Source organism: Meles meles, chromosome 2, assembly GCF_922984935.1.
Source record: "Meles meles chromosome 2, mMelMel3.1 paternal haplotype, whole genome shotgun sequence".
NCBI classification, from domain to species: Eukaryota; Metazoa; Chordata; class Mammalia; order Carnivora; family Mustelidae; genus Meles; species Meles meles.
The window spans coordinates 151,373,899-151,398,433 of record NC_060067.1 but is presented as its reverse complement, the minus strand read 5'-3'; the positions used below and the strand labels follow the sequence as shown (position 1 = coordinate 151,398,433).

General features: G+C 47.7%; 1 protein-coding gene across 2 annotated transcripts in view; it reads right to left on the bottom strand.

The window, feature by feature from the left end:
- DPYSL2 (dihydropyrimidinase like 2) overlaps positions 1–24,535 on the bottom strand; it is a 127,660-nt gene that overhangs the window by 25,515 nt on the left and 77,610 nt on the right. For both annotated transcript variants that reach the window (XM_045994851.1, XM_045994861.1), the window contains exons 4-7: positions 5,085–5,249; positions 2,199–2,260; positions 1,630–1,710; positions 1,001–1,069 (exon numbers count right to left, since the gene is read on the bottom strand). In XM_045994851.1, the coding sequence (XP_045850807.1) occupies positions 1,001–1,069; positions 1,630–1,710; positions 2,199–2,260; positions 5,085–5,249 (377 nt within the window). The remainder of the gene's footprint in view (positions 1–1,000; positions 1,070–1,629; positions 1,711–2,198; positions 2,261–5,084; positions 5,250–24,535) is intronic.

Genomic DNA, 24,535 nt, shown 5'->3' with positions numbered 1-24,535 from the left:
TCCTACCCCAACCCAGACAATCTTGATGGCATCTGGTCTCCAAACCCTTACAAATCTATCTTCTTCTTAGGGGGAGCCGGTGGCCCCTGTACCACAGGTCAGAAACTGAACCTTTCCCAGGGCCGGAGGGAACCTCCCGTTCTCAAGCTCTGTGCTTTGCAGGCACGGGTCCCATTCATACTCCTTTGATTAAGCATCTCCCTCTACCTGCTGCCACAAGGAAAAATCCTACTGTTAAAGCCAATAGTCAGCTCCTTGAGGACTGTCACTGCCTGTCACTTCTCTCCTGTAAGAAGAGTCTGTTCGTGTCCATGAGACACCCAGCATTCTCTTTGTTGAGAGCTGACCAGGTCCACAAAAGCCTGACCTCCACGGAGCCTTTCATCAAGGAGCCGATTTCCGAAAAGGTCACAGATTCTAAGTTGAGAAAAACAGATTCCCCAGCATGTAAGATGTGACTACCTGCCTCTGTCTCACAAGCCTCACCATCCAAGACAGTGACTCTCAGCCTGCTAGTGCTCCTGTTCTCAGCGATCCCTCCGGGTCTGGAAGATCATCTGCCCCTCTCTGCTGATATCCCGCTCAGACCTACCATGGAAAAACTGACAATTCTCCTTATGCCTTTTAGCAATTTAGAAGAGCTTGTAGATCCCCGTGACGACATCCTGGCGATGGTGAGATTCTGAAGGCTCCACGTTATGAACCATGAAACCCACACTGCAGGAGGCTACTAAGAAGCTGTTCGTGTCTACCCACGAAAGGACGTGGCAGCTCAGAGACACAAGAGCCTCCAGGCTAAACAACCCCCATGGCTCTCCTCCACAGCTCAGGCAAGGACCTTGCATTGCCTACATAGACACCCACACATGTAACCTGTGACTTCTCAGAGGGCCCAAATTCAGATCCTGAGAAGCCGCAATCTCGATGGGAAGAGGGTTCTATGTGCCTCTGGCAGCCCCAGGGGACACTGAGTCACATGTCCCATTCAACAGATGTTCACCTCCTCAGGCCGGCTCAGCACATGACCCTCAGGGCCCGTGATGCCCAGATCCAGGATCCTCTGCTGTTCCTGCAAGGTTGAAAGAAAGCCAGGCCATCAGTGAGAGCTGGACTGCACATGGTTCTGATCGCTAGAGATCTTTGACCCAAAAAGTTACGCAGGCAAGATGTAAAAAACAACCCTGCTGACCACTCAGCCCTCATCCCAGGACCTCAGGAATAGAAGGTCTCACTACACTGTCCCCAGCCCTACCTGAGCTCCCAAGTGTGTTCAGCTCTTCCCCTGGGATGCTGAAACCCCATGTGTGCCCAGCCCTGGGCCACAGTGTCAAATGTCTGCGTGGGGTCACCCATCCCGCCCACCCGGGAGGCAGCTCCATGCCAGCACCAGGCAGAATGGCTCCTCTGTGGAAAGGGAACAGGTGGGGTGTCCGTAAAACACAGGAAGGTGTGTGTCACCAACATCCATGCTGCCAGTGGGACTGCCAGCCCCGGGCCCTAGGACAATGGCACCAGGTCACCCTGCCTTTCCTCCTTGCAGCTGGGCTACAGAGTGCCTTCCCTTTCCTGAGCCCGCCGCTCGCCCTGTAGGTCATGAAGACACCACGAACGAAGAGGAAAGCACCGTACCTCTGCAATGATGTCACCGTTCTCTGCGTGGACTTGGGCAATCGCACCGATATCCCGGATCACGCTCAGGACTTCATAGATCTGGGGGGGAAAACAGAGACAGGGGTTTCCATCTCCCCGTTTACAAGCACAGCCACGCCCCTGCCAGTCACAGGAGTCAGAAACAGCACCCACAGCTGCTCCTACTCAAGCTAGTTCTCTTGACAAGCCCCAAGGTCAAGGCTTCTGGCCCCCCGTGGCAGAGCAGGACCACTGAGGAATCAAGAGGCAGCATGACCTAAAGGACGGGGAGTAGGAGAGGCTCATGGAGGACACCTCTGGGCCATGCTGTCCCAAAGAGGGCGCTCCAAGGCCTACTCCAGAGCCTGGTGGAACACCAGTCGGGGGGGAGGCAGGACACTGGGGTCATACCCTCCCTAAAGGTAAAGCTACGCCAGGGCCCTCATCCACTAGTCATTTCCCACAAAGCTGAGGGACATACATACTCTGGAGGCAGCTTCCAAGACAACAGCATTGGCCCCAATGTACTAAATGCCCATGAGCTTGGGCAGAAAGCCAACTTTCCTTACCTGGGAATCAGTTAGCTGGAAGCGATCCTTGAAAGCCATGTACACGAGGAAGGAATTTACCCCTAGTGGATAGAGAAAATAGAGGCGGAAATGTGACTTTAATGCATAAACCAAATAATCCGGAAGCAAATAAGAAAGATATGATATAGTGCATATGTGTATAGAGAGAGAGACAAAGAGGAAGGACAGGAGAGAGACACAGAGAGCAGAGAAAGAAGGATAAAGCACATGACATAAAACATAAAGAACTGGTTAAAACAAAAAACAAAAAAACTAAGACTGGGGTGCAAAAGTTCTTTTTAGTATCCTGACAGTTCTTCTCTAAATTTATTGAAACTGGAAGTTGCCCACTTTGTACACCCATCCAGATACACAGCGCTGTTACTCACAACAGCCAAAGGGCAGAAGTGTCCACTGACAGATGAATGGATACAAGAAATGTCATACAGCCACACAACAGGACGGAAATCCTGTCACATGGATGAACCCTGAGGACACGATGTGAAGGAAAATATGCCGGTCATTAAAGGACAGACATGCAGGACTCCATTAATATGTCAGACTTACAGAGACAGAGAATTGGGCTTTACCAGGGGGTAGAGGAGGGGGCGGGGGTGAGGGGTTGGGGTTTGTGTTTAACAGGTATGGAGTTCCTGTTTGGAAAGATTAAAAGTTCTGGGGATGGGTAGTATAATGATTGCACAACGCAGACATACTTGATGTCACCGGACTGTACATTTAAAAGTGACTCAGATGGTAAAATTTAGGTTATGCTGTATTTTACCACAATTTAAAAAATTAAAAAGTAAAAGCTGCCCTCAACTGTTGTGCCTTTAAGAACATGAATGAGAAGATTCGGGGCGTAAAGATCTGTAATAAATGCCTTGTCTTTGGTAAATAGACTACTCCAAGCTGATTTTTTAGAAAACTTTTAAGTAAGAAAGGGTCCAACAAGCCCATGTTGCAATTCTCACCCTGGCATTTCAGAGTCCTTGTTACCGAGGCACCAGACCAGACATCCCTGCCCCACATCCATCACAAACATAAACCACTGCACTGACAACCTTCTAGTCCTCGAGCTTAATTCAAGCTACCTGGGGTGCTAGACGTTGCCCCAGGTTCAGTGGCTCGGGACACCCCAACCTTTCTCTCCTGCCAGGCAACAGCTGCTATGGTAACCCTCCTGGCTGATCTAAAGTCAATTCACTTTCAGTATGGAAAGTTAAACGCCCTGAAGCCTCAGTATTCTCAAAAATAAGAAAGGTCAAGGGTGACCTATTTTCTTTTCTTTTCTTTTCTCTTTTTTTACAGATTTTATTTATTTATCTGAGAGATTGAGACCACAAGTAGGCAGAGAGGCATGCAGAGAGAGAGAGAGGAGAAGCAGGCTCCCTGCTGAGCAGAGAGCCTGATGCGGGACTTGATCCCAGGACCCTGAGATCACGATCTGAGCTGAAGGCAGAGGCTTAACCCACTCAGTCACCCAGGCGCCCCCCTATTTTCTTTTAGATGGATCTTCATACCAGAAAGAATCTTATCTAAAGAAAGATATCTAGTCCAATACTCCCATGTGAGAGATTTTTTTTTTAATTGAGACTTTAAAAATTTAAGTTAATTCCCCAAGGTCATAGGAGTCCAGGCTTTCATTCTGAGCGTTTTCTGCCATGTCTATGGATACCTACCATACCGGTGCCTGGAGATCTTCCTCCTGCTATTTTATTCACAGCTCACGGTACTTCTGAGCCTAGATGTCTTGAGAACTTGAACTTGGAACTTGAGACCAACAGGTGCATCCCTGACAGTTAAGATCCCGTGAGGTCAACATGTCACCCCCAGAGTCTAGCCTATAGCCAAGCTCAAGAGGACCCCAGAAGATCATGGGACTTGGCAATAACACCTCAACTCCCAAGGTTCCTGTGGACAAAACGGTCCCAGAAGTACCTTGAGGTAGTTCCCATTCCTCCAGCCTCCCCGTGAATCTTCCAGGGCCCAACCTCTGGAATCCTACTCCCTAAAATAGTCCTACGGAATAGAAAAGAACTTGGAGACCTGGGTGGCTTAGGTGGTTATATGGCTAAGTCTTGGTCTTGGCTCAGGTCATGAGATCAAGCCCTGCATCCGGCTCTGCGCTCAGAGGGGAGTCCGCTTGACATTCTCTCTCACCCTCTACCCCTCCTCCTGCCACTCTTACTTCCTCTAAAATACAAAAATAAATCTTCTAGGGGCGCCTGGGTGGCTCAGTGGGTTAAGCCTCTGCCTTCAGCTCAGGTCATGATCTCAGGGTCCTGGGATCGAGCCCCGCATTGGGCGCTCTGCTCAGCGGAGAGCCTGTTTCCCCTTCTCTCTCTGCCTGCCTCTCTGCCTACTTGTGATCTCTGTCAAATAAACAAATAAAATATCTTAAAAAAATAAAATAAATAAATCTTCTAAAAAAAAAAAAAAAGAAAGACTCTTCAGGTTGTCCCAGAGCCTCCTCACCCTCAAATGTATCGTGGTTCTTATGTGTCTGTACAAAGAGCTTGCCTGAGTCCCCCACTCAGCATCCTGGGCCCCCGCCCCATGATTGCCCAAATCCTTGGTATCAACTCTGCAATCTGGCTGGGTGCAGTTCCCTCAAGCCAGTAAGCTGTGAGCAGCTGTTCCATGAGAACCGGTCCCCATGAGAGGCTCAAGTTCTCATGTCCACGGAAGCTTCTGCTACCGCACTGGGTATGGTCACCTCCAGTGGGCCCTAGCTGCAGCCCAACCCTCTCTCCTGGCAGATGAGCAGGTGAGGCACAGTAGGGATCTGCTAGCGAGATTCACAGAGCAATCCTTCACAGAGCTGCACCGGCTCAGGCGCTGAAGGGGGACTCTCCCCAGAGCCGACTGGTCAGCACAACCTACCGTGGTCCTTCACCAGGGCCTCCATCTCCTCCTGGATGCCCTTATGCCACTCAGTGATATCCACGTGCAGAGAGTAGTCACAGCACGACTTGCTGTCAGCCCATTCCCTCCACTGGTCGAAGGCTGCCAACAGGCTTGTCCCGGGCTCAGGCACGACATGGTCAACTAGAAAAGAAGAGACACGGTCGTCACCAACAGAAGTCTAAAGGGCCAGCGTCAGCAGCTGTTTTCCCATTGCAACCTTGAACAAGACTCCTTGGGTTCAAAATCGAGATGGTGACCTCTATAACCAGCTTCTAAGAATCACCTGAAAACAGCAGACTCCCCAAGAGGAAGAAAGCAGAAACTTGGCATGGTGTGCATGATTACCCTGGTGAAACCACACAGGCACTGCCCAGATCTGATCACCCAGCTCGAAGGCCCTGAAAGCACGTACCTCGGACACATTTCACGGACAATGAGTCCTTATGGACAATGGCAGTATCAAATGGCTGGCCAGAGCCGCCAGCCCTTTTCGTGGGTTCATAGCTGCCAGTGAGACGTCCCCACCAGACGGCAAGGAACTTGAAGATGCTGGACCACAGCCATGCAGACTGGGGCTTTTAAAGGTTCCCGGCATATCCAATCTCTCTACGCCGCTCATATTTCTGCCGCATAATACCACTTTGTAATTTAAGGGAGATCTTTCGTCTTAAGAGTTCAAAGCATCTTTTAAAATGGTGGTTATTGTTATATTGGTATTGAATTAGGCTGAGATGGAGGACAGGGGACTTCGGACTCCAGCTGACCCAAGCTGATCTCTGGCTCCAACGTCTACCAGTATGTGCTCTTGGATAAGCGGCTTAATCTCCAGCACCCTAAGCTTCTGGACTGTTTCAAATGGGGATGTGAACTGCCACACACCTCTCTTAGGAGGACTGGATGAAACAGCGCATCTATTGATCTTCTGTTATTCACCTAGTTAAATCCTCCCACAGCCTCCCCTTGCTCGGAAGATAAGGAATCGAGTCCCTAGCAAGGGCCACAAGATTCTGCCCAGCTTGGCCCTTGCCTACGTCTGCAACATCACTCTGGATTATCTCCACCTTGCACGCTGCTCTCCAACCACGGGGGCTACCTTTTGGTTCCTACTCCCTTCTGCCACAAGATCTTCGCAGAGGTACTGTATCTCCAAATCTCAGAGAGCTCTTACCCGGTTACCCTGACGACAAGCGGTTTACCAGAACAATTACTCCCCATCTTCTACACCGAGACACTAAAATATGAAGCAAAAAGGCTGGTCCAAGGTCAAACCAAACTTACGCAACAAAGACTATAAAACTGAAGACTCCAGACACCTAAAGCAATGAATCATTCTTCTAAATAAAATATTAGATTGTCTACACCCAGGTAAGTAGTTCTCCGCTAAAAAAAAAAATGCCAGCCTGGCAATGCTAGTGAGCTCGAATTTCTGAAACGGATCAAATCTTGCAGATGCTGCTAAATGCTAATCCACGGAGCTTGGTTTTATAGGTCTCAAAAATGTGGGCCTCTAAGCTGAATCTTCTTTTGATGAGATGCTCTTTCTTAATAAGCAATAGTATATGTAATTAAATGGGTCCACGCACCGCTGGTATTGTATCACATACAGAATTATCTAATGAAAGCTATGAGGACGTGCACTGGGAATGCGAGTCGGTTCCATCTGTAAAATGCTAACATAGAAACCCTGACAAAACAGTTCCAATTTTCTTAAACTGTGCCCCCCACCCCCGCAATGCCGGAAGAAGAAAGGGGGAGTGAGGGGGGAGAGAAGGGGGAGAAGGAGGAGAAGAAAATACGACTTTGTGGCCATCACAGAATCTCCCTAGTCATTTGCTGGCTTCATCGCCCGTCCCACCACACCACTCTGCATAAGCAGCCAGATGGATCTTCTTAAGTCTTTCCCCAGATCCTGTCACTCTGCTGATGAGTCTTTCGGTGGCGGTCCACCACACTGAGAATCCAGATTCAAATCCCCTCCCTTCGTTCTGTGGACTGGGTCTCATCTCACCGTGGTACGCTCTGCCCCGAGCCCTGCTCACTACCATCAGCCCCCAGCTGTTTTCATTCCTTGACCTGCCTGACCCCTCCCACCTCTGGGCCTTTGCACCAGCAGTTCTCGCTCTGGAAACCCAGTCCCCTGGCTCTTACTCGGGCATCCTCACCTCTCATCACTATCCCAGGATCGCATCCCCATCAGCAGTCATCTCTGCCCTGTTCCCCCCCTTCCGTGGTTTGCTATCTGACTCTCCCACTAGGATGTAAACTCCCTCAGCGCAGGGACTGAGTGCCTGGGTAGAGGAAGTGCTCGATAAACGTTTCTGATGAATGAATGAATGCTCCCTTCCAGCTCGCACTCCTCCCGGCGAGATCGGGCCGAGCACAGAAGGAGGTGCCCTTCCAGGAACTCGGCCAGATTTTCCTGTTCAACCTCAAGTATATGTGAGGTCGTCTAGTGCTAAGCTACTCAAACTTGAGTGTGTTTAACAATTCTCTTGAGAGCTTATGAAAACACAGGTTCCTGGACATCACCCCCAGAGTTTCAGATTCTGTAGGTCTGGGCTGAGAATTCCCATTTGTAGTCATCTCTCTTGGAGCGGATATGTATGCCTTGAACCAGTCTGAACATCACTGAGTACAGACCTCTTCCCATTTCCTTCTCCTACCACCTGAATTCACTCCGGCCCATTTCACCCGAGGGTCCCGTTGTATGATCCGCCAGCACTATCGTTTACAAACCACATCAGGTTCCCTGTGGCTGTAATATGATGGCTTCCCTCCGTGTCCAAAAACAGCTCCCAGAGTGACAAACTCGTGCAAACTCGGGACACAGACAAAGCTGAGGGCTCCAGGGAAATCCACATGCCTCCACTAAGAACTAACAACAGTCAAGGAACGTGGCCGCGAAAAGCTTCCTCGTGTTTTCCCACAGTTCTCTTCCCACAGGACCTCTCTCCGGGGAAAAGCTGCTGCAGGGAACAGGGCAGAATGTCGTCCTTGCTTCCGGAGGGAGCAGAGATTCCCCACTGAAGACACAAGCCTGCAGAGGATTTGTCCAGAACTCACGGGCCTTCCCTTTGGTGATTTTCCTAAGCCATCTGTCCCTGCAAGAGCCTGGCTCCTGCCTCGCTGCTGACATTTCCCCTCACATAAGAGGTGAGAGAAAGTTCCTCAACCCAGCCCTCCACCATGCAGGGAAGAGAATGAACCTGGGGTCAGCAAGCTGGGTCTGGCTGCGGCTCCGCGCGGCTGTGTCCCCTCTTTGGGAACCCCATTTCTTCACGCGTAAAATGTGAGCCTGAAAAAACCCACTGGGAGGGCTGCCGCAGGTTAAAGGAAGCCTGAATGAAAGCACCTGGCAAAATGTCTAGCACACACCAAGTTTTCATTCCCCTGGGATGAGCCCTCGGAAACATGCTGTGGTTTCGGCGGTAGGCCCGTGAGTCTGGTCTAGGAGGGAGCCAAGAACGTGCCCCCGGACAGCGGCCTCGACCAACGAGTCACAACCAGGGTCCTGCCTCTACAAGACACCAGTTACTTCCAAAGGACTGTTATTACTTCTTTTAAAACTGTCAAAAGGCCCCCAGTTTTTTAAACAGCTGAATGGACACGTAATTAACATATTACACGACTCACCCATTTAAACTTTACGAGTCAATGGTTTTTAGGCGAGTCAGAGAGTTGTGCGACCGTCGTCATAATCTAATTGTGGAACACCACCCAAGAAAGAAACCCCATACCCATCTGCCGTCCTTCCCCATTCCCTCCTAAGCCTGCTGCTCCCAGCCCCAGGCAACCACTCATTCACCCTCTGTCTCTACAGATTTGCCCCAGGTGGACGTGCATGTAAATGGAATCACAGAGCATGCGCTGTCAGTGTGTGGTTTCTTTTGCTCAACATCACGTTCTCGAGATCCATCCATGCTGGCGCAGGCGTCAGCCCTCCATTCTTCTTTATTGCCCTGAGTGCTTGTAGTGCCCTATTTTTTATATTTAGAGGATATTGGCAAGGTGCTGAATGCAAAATATATAAGCTTCTCCTTGAAAACTCAAAGAGAGAACTCCTCTGAAGTTTGCAGGATTCAGAAGACCCTATTTTTTGTTGTTGTTGTTGTTTGTTTGTTTTTTAAAGATTTTATTTATTTGACAGAGAGAGATCACAAGTAGGCTGGTGGGGGACGCAGGCTCCCCGGTGAGCAGAGAGCCTGGTGTAGGACTCGATCCCAGGACCCTGAGATCATGACCTGAGCTGAAGGCAGAGGCTTAACCCACTGAGCCACCCAGGCGCTCCCTATGTCTTTAACTTTAAACTTTGAGGTTAACTACCGTTTCACAGGCAGTTGTGAGAGATCCTTGGACCCTCCACCCAGGGGAGGTCCTCCACCAGGGCCCCCTCCTTGACACAATGCAAGACTCCAAGTGTCTAAAAGGCCAGCAGGTGGTGTCTATGACCAGCTCTCAGGGCACCCAGCATTACTGAAGACACAGGTGCCAAAAAAAGTCATCATCGTGGTCCCTGCTCAGGAATTGAAGTCACTGAGCAGGAACTCCATCCCAAAAGTTTCCTGGAGAGAAGCAGGTGGAGTAGGAGCAAGAGGCGGACAGAACTGCAGGGTCCCCCACTGGCTCCAGCCTCTCTGAAGCCTCACACATAGATGCACGGAGGGCAGAAGTTCTAGAAGCTCCATTTAGTACACGTACCACCTCGCACTCCCCGTGGCACCGAATCTATCAGAATTGCCCATCTCCTGCCTCCCATTCCAGGATCCTCCCTGCCTCATTCTCTAGTCCCTGCACTTAGCCGTCTGTGCATCTGCCTCTCCTGTTCCCGTCCTAGATAGAATCAGCAGAGTTAAATTAAAAGCAAACCATCAGGGAGATGATGGTTCATCTGTGGGGCATTGAGCTGCCACCTACTTACTCAGCAAAATGCTGGGTGACCTATTCCGCAGAGAATAGTTTTTTCCATGGAGAGATAAGAGCCTTTGGGAGCCCCCCGCCTGCCAGTTAGAATAACATGATTTTGTTCTGGAAAAAAGCAGGAAGGGAAGAAAAGGCACCTGTCCTTGGGACATCGGGGGCTCCTGGAGGAGCGACAGTGGAGGAAACGGAGCTAGCACTAGTACCTAACCCACACGGTTCCGGCGAGGTAGAAAAGAGCTAGCCTGGGAACTCCTTAGAAGGAGGCCGGCTATAGAGCCGTGCTCAAGAAACACCAGGAAGAAAAAAAAAAAAAAGAAAAGAAACACCAGGAGGGAGACAGTTACACTCCTTTATAAGGAAAATTGCCACACATAAACCCCTCCGAGAGGTAGTTTGGGTGCCTCCAAAGCACAAGGTTATGGGGCTACCTACTTGCCTTGCGTAAATATACTGCTTCTCCAGCAAAGCCAAGAAGCATTATTCCGAAGATCTGGAAATACCTCAAATGTTGGTGCCTGATTTCTCCTCCACAAACCAGTGACCACGCACATCTCACAGCACCTTTGTGAGTGCTCGGTAAGGCAGTATTAGTTAACAGCAAAGTGCTATTCTGATATGAGCACATCCTCTTCCCTGGGTCCCCCAGAGCATCAGGTGGGAGGACTGGCATACAGAAGGTGCTCGATGAGCACTGGAGAGACCAAAGGTCACACATGCCTCTGGCAAGAAAGGTCCCTGGTTGACTCTAGAAACGGAGCATGGAGGAACCTCTTCCTCCAAGAGGCCCAGCCATGGGGCTCTGTGATTGAATACTCGGGTCCAAGGCTCCCTAGCACTCCCTGGGAAAGCTCTCAGAGCACACAGCTTTCCCGGCCATCTGCCACACAGACTCCCTGCGGCTGGGTGTTACATCCCAGCCCTCCTGAATGCTGGCAAGGGGACCCACCGCAGTGACTACCTTTAATGGAAGTGTAATTCACACACTTCACAACAGGACGAACGGTAACAATTATTCTTATCGAACACTTTCAATGTCTGCTGCGATTTCATGCATCTTTCATGGATTATCTCATTTCATCCCGGCCTCGGCCCGCTAAGGCTGCAGCCAGTGTGGGCCCTGCTGTTCAGCTAGAGAGGAGAAGCTGAGCACAGGGCAGTTAAGTAACCCCCTCATATTACTTAAAATGCAGAGATGCGTAGAAAAGACCTGCAACATTGATACCCCCAGTGCCACGGCCAAGCAAGGCCCTTGGGAGAACTCTGGAAAGTGGTCAGTAACGTGGCCATAGCTGTTACCACTGCTGACTGGCTGAGGTGGAATGTGAGCCCAGGAAGTCTGACTCCAGAGCTTCTACTCTTAAAAGAGGGGGGAGGGGTGGGTCACTGAGACATGAAATGGAGCCTTATCCCTTTATATTTTATAACTACAGCATGTAGCTCAATTAATTCAATAAATAGAAAACTGTATAATTAGCGTAGCAAGTCCAGGGATATTAACTCGGGCTCCTAACTGCTCGACCTTGGAGGCACCTGGGTAATCCCCTTATTTCTCTTTGCCAAACTTTCTTCAATGGAATCTTGCAGCAAAAGCTAAACTAAAAAGCTAAAAGTACAGTCCTACCAGGCAAGCTGAGCCAGGAGAAACTGCTCAACATCCAGTGATCACTGCTAGAATCATTAAGCCAGAATCTGGAGGGAGTAAGAGCTGAAGCGCGATCCAGTGAAATGTATTTATAAAACAAGCAAACAACCTCCGACGTGATCTGGTGATCAGTCAGCTTTGGAGCAAAACAAAGAGGTAGAAGATACAAACCATAACCCTAAAATGTTGAAAATCTAGTCTGGGAACAACAACAGCAAAAAAAGACATTCAAGAGTCCAAGAAAGAAGTGATTCTGCTCCTTCCTCAGGCCCCAGCACATCCCCCCACCCTGCCCTTCCCACCACGCTCCGCAAAGAGCGGAGTGCTGTGGATGTTCCGCTTTGTCACTCACCCTCGGCCCACTGCACCCTTGGCTCTACTGCGCCGACACCCCCCGAATGAGCACTCAATTCTTCCCTCCCCTGGGGACCTCCACCGCCCTCTGCAGCCTTGGCACAACTGCCCGCAGCACCCTGCCGCCCACGCCCGCCCCGGGCTTCCGGACAGCATTCCGCATGTCTGCCTCTGCTGCTCGGAGTAACTGTCCCCTGGCCCCTCTTTGGTCCCCACTGTCTTCAATGCTGATCTCCCCGGGAGCTCTGTCCGACTTCATTAAATTCCACTTACATGTCTGTCGTTTATTCCGAAGGTCCTGCGGCGGGGAGCTGAGCAGCAGAATCGCAGGCCCTTTCCTCTAGCTGGCCCACACGGGGCCCCTTATTTCTTGCTCTTGTCTCTTTTCTGTTCTCCTTGCCCCCGGCCATGTCCTCTCTTTCCTCCCTCCTGATCTCCCTCCTCCTCCTTCTTCTGCTTCCTGCAATCTTCTGCTGTGTGTCTTGGGCTCAGCATTCGACAGATGATGGATATGGGGACTGGGCAAATCCCGGGATCCGCAGCTGGAAGCCGGAGAGCCCTACAGGCTAGAGCACCTGTTGGGGCTGGCTTCTGCCACGTGAAAGGAGCTGCCCATCTAGAAGCTGGGGGTGGGCACCAGGAGCGTCCCCCCTGCAGTCCACGCCTCCTGCTCACCCATGTCCCTTCTTGTGGCCTGCGCCCGCCTAGAATGAGAGTGCCATTCCTTCCAGGCCGCTGGAAGATGACTGCGAGTCCAGGAGCTAGAGCTGGAGGCTGAAGGTGGGAAAGGAGAGGTGGGGAGCAGGGCAGAAAAGGCCCAGCTTCCAAACTCAGCATTATTTCTCATTCTAAAGACGATCCTAGAAAGACAACCTGAGCTTTCCACCATGATCACAACTGAACACCAGCATTAGCAGAGCTGCCCCCAATAGAGAAATACATCCACCCCTCCAGAAGCATTTCTCAATGGGAATGGGACAATGGACCCATGTTAGAACTTCAAACCACTGTTTGCATTTATCTGATGGCAAGAGTATCCGCCTCATGTGGGTACCGCTTTTCAGCGATTCACAAAGTGCTAGCGCAGGCCTTTAACCCACTGGGATGCTTACACTAGCAAGGCAGACACGTTTCTGATGCTGGCGTCACAAAGGAACCGTGGCCGGGAAACTTGCCACAGCCAAGGAGACACAAATTCACAAAGCAGGAATCCAACCCCCCCTTGCATTACAGCCTTTATGAACTGCACCCTTCTTGCCATTTCTAGAAATACCACTCACCTTAACTCTTCAAACCTGGGCTGTCTCCCACTGTCGAAAACAGCTGCAGTTTCACTTACGTGAGCAGCTAATGACCTTCACCAAGTGGACAGAGTAGGAATGGCCAATGTGAGCCGGTGACCGTCAATTTGGGATGTCAGACAAAAAGCTTGTCAAAATGTCTGCACCTCGTAAGACCCTTTTCTCTGACGCTTGGTGTAGGCTACACATGGGTGGAGCGAGCACATGCCCGCAAGATCAAAGGCCAGGCTAATGAAAGCTGTGTGTGGCACTGAAGGGTCATTTATAATGTGTAAATCCTTTCAGAGTGGCAAACCGCACCACGGGCAGAATTCCTCTCCCTGTCTGGGCAAGAACAGACGTGGCGAGACCGGGAGAGTCTGGGAGCCCATCTGCAGGCGGCATGGGCACTATCTTCCCAGGGAAGGGCCCGGCAGAGTCGACCAGGGGGCTTGGGAAGCAAGAGAAGCCACTTCCCCAGGAAGGGTTCACTTCAACACCAGCCTCTGGGGTAGGACTTGGTAGTCTGCTCTCGATTCACTCAGAAACGACGTGCCTGGGCTGCACAGTGCCCACGGGAAAGGTCCCACCAAACCAAGAACGATGAGAACAAATTGTAGGTGCACTGTTTAACCACCAAGGACATTCAAAGGCCTTCAACTGCAGGTGCGCAGTGAGGCTTGTGAGCGCTCGGGAGTCTCTTCCTGACCGAGGCCAGTATGGCAGATTCTCCATGAAGAGAAATCGGTGCCAAGAATGAGGTTAAGATCCAGGATGCTTAGAAACTGTTCTGTCTTCTTACTGATGAGGAAATTGGAGTCCCAGGGAAGTTTCAAGATTTGCTAAAGATACATGATAAGCAATACCAGAATTAACCCTAGGTCTGAAGCCAAACTCTATACGCTGTTGCCTTGCCGTTATAAATTCTATCATATATATATATACATACATATATGAGAAAATACATATATATATATATATATATGAGAAAATACTACCTATAATCCCACCATCCTCATAGTAGCCATGAATCTTTCTCTCGATCATCTTCCAAATCTGTCTTTTGCATCTATTTTATATGGGAGTAACGACAGGGCACACTTACTTTTTCCTTAGTACCATGTTGCCTTACAGTCTTCGTAATTCCATTTTTTCTAAGAGCTGTTTTGGGAGGAATGTCCTATAACTTTATGAACTGCCCCCCTCTGCTGACCCTGTACACTGCTTCCAGTTTTCCTGTGTTACATAATGTTCTCGGGAGCACGTTCACACAAATACCTCTCCCCTCTTCTAGGTGCTTTTCTCTGGAGAAGGTCCTAGAGCTTGGATGAACTAGGGTTCTTAATACAGATGACCATGCTGCACTCCAAAAGCGTCACCCCTTCAGGCTGCCACCAGCAAGACGTCAGGATGTCACCCCAACCGACGCTGGTATTTTCGTTTTATTTGCTTACTATTTAAGGGGGTAAGAAACAAAGCTCTTTTCACTGGGCTATGCCGTCTTCTCTGTTTGATACATGGCCACTTTCCAAGACCAAATCGGGAATGGAGTAATACACGAGAGACCAGACCAACCAGCTGTACAAAGGACTTACTGACTATTTAACAAGAACCTGATTAAATGGCCATGTCCACCATCTTAGCTCTGGTAGCCCCTCAACCCCTCTCTCAGCTTTGTTGAAGGAGCCCAAAGACGGCTCCCACTAAGGCTGCCTTGCCAAGCATCCAATATGTGAGTCGGAGAGGGCCCAGGTGCCCAAGGAGGCTGAGCTTTGTCTCAGCTCCATGTATGTTCACAGGAAGACAGACTCAAGAGGAAGTGCCATCCCCAAAGCACGATGATGAAATCGTGGCCTGGGGAGAAGGCGAGGAGAGCCAAAGGTGAAAATCCCAGCCAAATTCGTTAGAGTGCAAAGCTTCAAACTTCAAATCCATGGAGCATTCCTCCAAGAGATGTTGAAATCATTGGCTAACAGCGGGAGAGGGTTCTGTTTCCTGTAATCAGACAGGCATTTGGAGTCTGAAGAAAAGCCAGGTTTATGGCATCTCCTATCCACGCACCAGTGGAAGAACCACAAAGTTGGCTTCAGGCTAGGATTTTGAGCCTGGAATTCCTTGGAACATCAGGAAGTCCTGGGGAGTGACTCCTCCCTACCGGGCTTCACAGGCCCCGCAGTGTGCTGGCTCTCAAACGCCCTGCTCAGACCCCTGGGCCTCAGCACCACCATCTGCAAAGCTGGGCTCTCGCTTGTGAAGGAAATGCCAGAGAACCGGGAAATAGTGTCGTGTGGGAATGGTCTCTGATGCTCTTAGTGTCCGTGCCCAATGTGCTGGAAACATGATGTGATGAAAGCTCACAGGCAAGGGTACCTGGGTGGCTCAGTCGGTTAAACCTCTGCCTTCGGCTCAGGTCAGGATCACAGGGTCCTGGGATGGAGCCCCACATCGGGCTCCCTGCTCAGCGGGGAGGCTTCACTTTCTGTCTGCTCATGGTCTCTCTCTCAAATAAATAAAATCTTAAAAAAAAAAAATAAAAAAGTAAAGAAAGGAAGAAAAAACCCCACAGGAAGTGGGTTGAATCCCCAGCCCTGCCACTGACTAGGTTCTAGGACCTTAGGCAAGCTACTTAAAAAAAAAAAAAAAAAAAAAAAAAAGTGCCTCAGTTTCCCCATCTGCAAAGTAAGAAGAGCAACAGTGGCTTCTTCCTAGGATAGGGGTTAAAAGCATGAACTCCATAGTAAGACTGCCTGAGCCGGCACCCCAGCTCTATCATCCATCCATGACCTGCATAACCCTGGCAATCTTTTCCCTCTCTGGGCCTCAGTTTCCTTCCCTGTAAAATGGACATTTTAACGGCACCCACTCACAAGGTTGTTATGAAATGGCAATTGTAAAAGGCTTGGGACACTACTTGCACAAAAGGTCTTACATAAGCATTTGTTAACTTAAAAGCAAAATGGAATTGTCTTGAGGATAAAAGATCGCTTGAACCAATTCCTGGCACGAAGTCAGCCTTCCCTAAATGTTCCATTTTACTGAGAGGTATCACACAAAGGGCCCAGGGCCTAAGGCATCTTGGGCGTGGAGAATCTCGGAGGCCAGGGTATACACGCCAGTGCTGCTGGTGGACCCGGGAGCAGGGGAATGGCTCAGCCGGGTAGGCTCAGGTAGAAACCCCACGAGGAGTAATAGGATATGGGAAGGGACAGAATAAAGGTCTTACTGAAAGGAGGAGGCCTGGCTCGCAGGCCACAAGAAAGGCATGGAACTTTAAGTCTTTTGCATAAAACAGAATAAAACCAAGACAAGCAAAACAAATCTGTCCTGTTGATGCAGCAAACCGAACACAGTAAATACTAGTGCAGGAAGAATCAGAGAACCTCTTTTAAGCAACATAAGTGTAGACTTTTCACCTCCCAGGGAACCTCCCTCCTCAACCCCTCCTAAACCCTGGATACTACGATGGAAACAATCTTCCTATCAAATGGAATGTATTAGGAATGAATAAATCCATCCCATTTTATTATGAGTCAAATGCAAGAAAAACGACCCAATCAGAACAGAAAGCACAAACCATTAACAGAGTCCCTGTAATTCCAATCACAAGCAAAGAAACCTGGACCTACCCTGGAGACATCACTTCAGTTAAGTCTCCAGCCAGCTTTTAAAGCACTGAAACGATTCCTATTTTCAAGTACCTCCAGGGATATGGGCACCACAGGCTGGGATCCAGGATCTGGTTTTCCCTGGTCCCCTTGGGGTAAGAGAGGACCTAGCTGGAGGTGAGCTTCCTAAGAGTTCCTAGCAAAGGCTGCTCGAGGGTCTGCAGATTTCCTGAGCACACCCGCTTCCATGGGCTCTGTTTACAACACACAATATCCTGGACACCGGCACGATGATGCAAGAGTATGTCCGTGCGCATGGGTGTGTGTGCATGGGTGTGCGTGTGCATGCCTGTGTGAGCGTGACAGGGGCTGCGGGGAAGGAGGTGAGTTCCCTCTACCTCCCGGGGCCTTTGGGCTGCATTAAGGAAAGAGAGACTTCCCTGTTTCCACCACAAAGTCTGCCATAAAATAAAATCCAGACTGCAAACAAAATTACAGAAAGGGTACAGGAAGGTAAGAAGCAACAGGGACCCTCAGGGGTCAGGGCACAACAACCTGCAGCGCCTGCATGTGGGGCCTGGTCCGACTCCGCGCCGAGGAGCTCCAGCTCGAGAGAGGGGCAGCAGCTGGCAGCGCCGGGCCCAGATGAGGTGGCCGCGGAAACATGTGAGTAATAACACTTCCTCTGTTTGTCTCAGCTTTTGGTTGCCCGGGGCTACCGGACCACAGATTCAGGGCTGGCTTGCCAAAAATAAGAGATTACAGGGCTGTGTGGAACATCACGAAAAAAATAAAACTCACACTGCAAGGCTTTCATGTGTAGAGTGGGTTTGTCTCCGTTTTCCTCCCTGATGGTCACTCGTTGGAAAGGGAATCCAACTATAAATCCGAGGACCTGTGACTACCTAGTTCGAGCCCAACAGAAACCCAAGTACTCACATACATAATAATGGGTAGTACTGTGTTGAGAGCTACAGCCAAAGACCCAAGGTCAAGGTCAACAACAGGAAACAACAGGAAGCAAATTAAAGAAACATGGCCGTGTTTACATTCCTATTTAAGTAGCTAATCAGACAAACCCTGATTGCAGTCATCTTTGTGCAGAAATAGGGTCTGAAATAAAAGATGCGGTGTTCACACCCACTGTATTTCAGGACATCATTCATGGACACACACCAAATAATATAAAAAAAGACAAGAGCGCCTAGTTCAAATAACAACCGACATGTACACAGGACTCTAATTAGCTAACGAGCTGCTAATCCACCAGCTGCTGTGACAGTCTCGCCGTATCTGGAAAAGAACAGATCAGCTCTTAGACTGGAGCTCAACCCAGAAACAAAAGCGTGAGGAGCCTGGTACCTATTCTGTTTATTCCAACGTTGCACAACTGTCCTCCTTGCATCCCCTCCAAAGAAAGTTGGGCAGGGAAGGAAGAGTTGGTGATGTCATATGTTGACTGGGCCCTATCTAGAGCCAACATAATTGACGGGTGTTTTCCTCCAAGGAACCTGGACCGAATTCAAAAACATAGCACAACATCTCTGGAGCCTGAACCATGGTCATTGTACCATCATGTGCTCTCCATCTCAGGCTGAGGGCTAACCGTTCAATGGGTCTTTTTACCATAGTTGATTAATAAGACTCTGAATAACAGCCAATGTATCTGGACAATGAGGTTTAAGCCTGATAAGGGAACCAGTTGTTCAGAGAGTCTTTTTTTTTTTTTCTTTTAAAGAGAAGAAGAGACAGAGAGAGAGAAAGAGAGCATGTATGCACACGGTGGGGGAGGGACAGAGGGCGAGGGAGAGAGAGAATCCCAAGCAAACTCCACAATCAGAGTGAAGCCGGACACAGGGCTGGATCTCACGACCTGAGCCCAAATCAAGAGTCAGATGCTCAAGCCACTGAGCCACCCAGGCGCCCCCAGGGAGCCTTTCATTAAACCTCACAACTCTGCGGGTAGTTGAAAGTTCACAAACACTAACCACTGCCACTGTACATAAAATTCAAACACTTCCTCACATTATGTTCTCTTCCTTCCCAGGAACGGCAGGGATAAGAGATAATACGCAGATGCAAAGGAGAGTTCCAAGGAAACTTCTCTTTTTCTAAAATTCCTTTAAGTGAAAAGGTATTTAAATGCCAAAAACTGGAAAACAAGAGAATTTAGGAAAAACCCCAAATTCTCTGTTAGTCCATCATCCAAAGAAAATACATACTGATGTACTCTAGCTAATCTCTTTTCCTACCCACTTACACACCCACTTATATATAGAAGTGGTATCTTAATTTCACAATATGTAAATATTTCACTAAAGCTCTTTTTTAAAAAAATTGTATGAAATTGGACATATTGGTCATGGTCTGCTTTCTTCCCTCAATATACTATAAACATGTTCATATTAATATGTATTTTCCACGGTGGTTTTTAATGACTACATACTACCTTTTCCTACAGATGGCCATCATTTACTTAACCAATCACCTATTTTGCTCATTTGGCTTGTTTTTAATTTTTTCTCATCATCAATGTCACAATGAACATCCTTAGAGAGAAATGTTGCACATCGGTAATTTGGAGTCAAACGGTATGAATACCTTCTGCTTATATATTGTCAAGGCTCTTGTTAGACACTTGTCTTACTGCCCTTCAAAAGGCCATACCAATGTGAGCACCTAGCAACAGTTTCAGAGTGCCCATTTCACATTAACAAGGAATTACAATTCTTTTCAGTATTTGAACATTTAGAAGACAAAAATTTAGCTCATTGTTACTTTAATTTGTATTTTGTATTACTCATTCAGTAGAGTATTTTTTCATAATTTTTTTTTTAAAGATTTTATTTATTTATTTGACAGACAGAGATCACAAGTAGGCAGAGAGGCAGGCAGAGAGAGAGGAGGAAGCGGGCTCCCTGCCGAGGAGAGCCCGATGTGGGGCTCGATCCCAGCACCCTGGGATCATGACCTGAGCCAAAGGCAGAGGCTTTAACCCACTGAGCCACCCTGGCACCCCTTTTTTTCATAAGTTTAATGGCAGAATTATTTCTTCTTTTGTGAATACCACGTTTATATCCTTTAGTTTTTCTTAGTGTTCATCTTTTTACTGAAGTGGTAAGATTTCGTATTTTAAATGCATCAATCACTTACCATATTTTGCAAATCTAATTTCCTACTTCTGGTATTCCTTTTATTTATTTTACTCTGACAATGTCTTTCATTTCTTTTTTTTTTTTTTTAAGATTTTATTTATTTATTTGACAGAGAGAGACACAACAAGAGAGGGAACACAAGCAGAAGGAGTGGGAGAGGCAGAAGCAGGCTTCCGGCTGAGCAGGGAGCCCGATGCGGTACTTGATCCCAGGACCCATGACCTGAGCTGAAGGCACATGCCCAGCAACTGAGCCACCCAGGTACCCTGATGTCTTTCATTTCTATGTTGTCAAGTGTCTCTGTCTTTTCTGATTCTACCTCTGATAAAATATCTAAATTATAGGACACTTCATCTGTATTCTCTTCTCGTTCTCTTTTGATTTTGTTGTTTAAATTTAACTTAACCCATCTAAAAGGTATTTGGATATAGGATATAAGGAAAGGAATTTATCTTTCTTTGTTTTTCAGATGGCTAACTATGCCAGCATAACGTGCCATCATTTCACCATGAGCTTGAAATGTTCTTTATTTCAAACACTAAACACTTAGACATAAGTTCCACTTATGCATTTTCTTCACCTCATCAATGTAGACGTCTCTTATGGAGCTAATGCCATATCACTTTAATTATGACTTTTTTATGGTTTTTTAAATATCCCATTACACATGGCTTCCTACCCATTTTATTATTTTCTTTTAAAATATTTTCTTGGCTTTTACTGTCTGATGATTCTTTCACCTGAACCTTAGACTCATTCAGTCAAGAGTCAAAAAAACAAAAATAACTTTTGAGGTTTTGTTTGGAATCACATTGAAGTTATAGATTAATCCCTAAAGAACTATAGTATTAGGTCTTTCTATTCATTAACATAGTATTTTTTTATTAATTCCTCTTTCTTAATATAAGAATGTATTCTTAAAATTTCCAGTTATTTTCTATTTTGCATAGCTATTGTGAATAGGATTTTTAAATTATATTTTTCAATTGGTTATTTCTGGCATAAGACAAAGCTGTTAATTTTGAATTCGTATTTTTAAACTGGTCATCTTAATAAACTTTCTTCTTAAATCCAGTATTTCCTTCAGTCAATTCTTTTGAATATTTAAGACCATCTAACAAATAACAATCATTTTAGTTTTCCTTTCTAATATTTTTCCTGCTTATTTTTCTTGTCTTATTACATTGGCTAGGACTTCCAGAAATGATGTAAGTAACAAAGATAATAATTGGCATTCTGGTCTCTTACTCAGGAGGGAGGCAGACACTGAAGTATGACTAGGTCAGCACTAGGACTCCTGCCCAAGCATCATGGCCCGGAGACCTGATGCAAAATTAAAGTTCAAACCAAAGAGAAGAGAGCAGCTCCTATACACTTTACAAAATGAACAAATGCCTCTGAGAAACAAATAAGATACTGGATAATAAAACAGACCAAATGAAGACAATGCTAATATTTCCTAGAAAAAGATGACTTGACAGGAAGAGGATTAGAATGGAGATGGTCAGATGTCAGACTTTTCCTGGGTCCTGTAGAGAAGGAGTGCCAAAGCACAGTGGCCACAGAGCCCAGGGGGCAGCCAGAAGCTGATTTCCCAGCTCTGTACTTCCTCTGACTCTCTCCCGAGGAGGGAGATATATTCTCTCACGCATTCATTCACCTCCCCTTCCCCCAGCTGGGCCCATTTCCCCTCCTCAGAGAAACTTTCTGAGACTATCCAGAGGGAAGCTGTCCACTTGGCCTCCAGATGTGAGAGAGTACTCATCTGGCTTTCACTTCCTCCCTGGCATAATTTCAAAGACGCAATGACACCTCACTATCCAAATATGGCCACCTGACGCCTAACTCTTAACGCCTGGGTGGCTCAGTGGGTTGGGCCGCTGCCTTCGGCTCGGGTCATGATCTCGGGATCCTGGGATCGAGTCCCGCGTTGGGCTCTCTGCTCGGCGGGGAGCCTGCTTCCCTCTCTCTCTCTCTGCCTGCCTCTCTGTCTACTTGTGATCTCTCTCTGTCAAATAAATAAATAAAATCTTTAAAAAAAAAAAAATTAACTCCTAACTCCATAAAATTGCCAAAAAAAAACTTCTACTCAATCAAAACAAACTGCTCTCGGAGAAGTGTGATTGCACAATTTCCTTCAGCACCTATCTCTTTCTACCTTCATACAACAGTGAGGATCTCGGTCATTTGGTCTCCAAGTAGTAGGGAGACTTGAAACATGAGCTTAAATGCAGGAGGGTGGCAACCCCAGTCAGATACGCTAACAACACTAAGAGGGACAGGAAGGGAGGAGGCAGGAAAATGATGAAATGGAGATAAATATTCCCAACAGCTAGAGATCATTTGTGAGAGTTGTTAAAAGCCCAATTCTCTGAGGGCAGGACAGTGCTTTAACATCGATCCTAATAAAAATCCAGAGACATCAAATTATTATGTTCCATTCTCTTCACTTAGAAGGGACCAGACACTACCCTGAGGAGGTATTTTTTTTAATGCACAAAAACAGCAAAGAACATTTATTTTTATTTATTTATTTTTTAAGTAAACTCTATGCCCAATGTGGGGCTCGAACTCACAACCCCGAGATCAAGATTCACATGCTCTATCAACTAAGCCAGCCAGGTGTCTTTGAAGAGGTATTTTTCATCAAAAGAGTTTAAAATCCTTTTGTTTTAGAGGGTACATGTTCAGGAGAGTTTGGAAGGGGCCCTTTGGAAAGGAAGGGATAACATTTATTACGTGCCAAGCGTATGTTCAGCAGTTTGTGTAATCTATCAATTTAAGATGCACAGTAAACTTGAAACCTCATATTACCTATCAATCAGAGAAATGTGGCTAAGAATTGCAGTATGATTCAGCACCTGCACTTCTGGGTATACATCCCAAAGGATTAAAAGGACTGCAACAGGGGCACCTGGGTGTCTCAGTGGGTTAAGCCTCTGCCTTCAGCTCAGGTCATGATCTCAGGGTCCTGGGATAGAGCCCCGCATCGGGCTCTCTGCTCAGCAGGGAGCCTGCTTCCCCCTGTATCTCTGCCTACTTGTGATCTCTCTCTCTCTGTAGAAAATGAATAAAATCTTAAAAAAAAAAAAAAAAGGACTGCAACAGATTATCCACTCATAGAAGATTGCTCACAATAGCCAAAAGGTGGAAACAACCCAACAGATGCCCGTCGGCAGATGAGGAGATTGAAAAATATGGCATATCCATACAATGGAGTATCACCCCGCCTTCAAAAGGAAGTGGATTCTGACACATGCACCAAGATGTGGATGGACCTTGAGGACATTATGCTGAGTGCAATAAGCCAGTCACAAAAAATGTCAAATACGATTCCACAATTCGTAGTCAAATTCATAGAGACAGAAAGTAGCATAGCAGTTGTCAGGGGCTGCGGGGAAGGGGACAAGGGAGTTAGTGTTTAACGGGTGTAGAGTTTCATGCTAGGAAGATAAAAAAGTTCTGGAGATGGGCGGCGGTGACCCTTGCACAACAGCAGGAACGTCTGCAATGCCACTGAGCTGTATGCTGATCAAAACAATAAACTTTGTTATGTATGCATGCTGGCCATTTCAAAAGAAATTAATTAAAAAGGAAGAAAGGAAGAAATAGCAAACTGTGGCTCAGAGCAATGAGGAGAACTTGCCCAACTGGTATGCAGTGAAAGCAGAACTCAAACACCATCTGGGCACATCCGGAACCCGCCTCTCCATCACCATCACACCACCCACCCCAGGACCTGCCCTGAGCCTAAGGCGGTCCTTGCACAAAGGGGATTTCCTGTCAATGCCCTGGTTCTGCCCTCCAGGAACCAACTCTCTAGAACCTGGGGTCCCTCAACATTGCCTGTGACAGGACCGGATGGAAGGGAACAGAACCTGGAGAGGGGCAGGGAAAAAAAAAAAAAACCAAACAGGTGGCGGGGGCTCTCCTTTGACCACAGAGATGAGCGGCAACAACCAACAGCATGCTCTCTACAGTTTACCCTTCCCTGCCATCCTCCTCTCTCCACTCCCCTTCCTTCTAGATTCTTCCTATGCCCGTTAGGCTCAAAACACTTCTTTTTTATTTTTTTTTTAATACCCCAAAATACTGATTGACTTGTAAATTCTAAAGCATGCCAGACTCTTATTTACCAGATACCACATGCCTCAATCCATTTATGCAAGCCTCTCGTTTGGCTGGACACCTCCTCCTACCGTCCGCCCACAATCTGAGGACTCTAGGGTGAAATCCTGACCCACCTTCAAGCCTTGGCAGAAGTCTCCCCTGACCCTCTCAGGCAGATTTTAAAGATTTCTTCTCAGTTGCCCCTGAACCTTAGTGTAGGGATTACCGTGTTATAGGGTAAGCTTTCATTACGTGGTCTCCCCAGGAGCCTGCAAATTTCTGGAGAACAGGGACCATAGCTGCAGCTCTAATGCCTAGACAGGTACCTACCACGTGGCGTAACAAACATCAGCTGAAACGG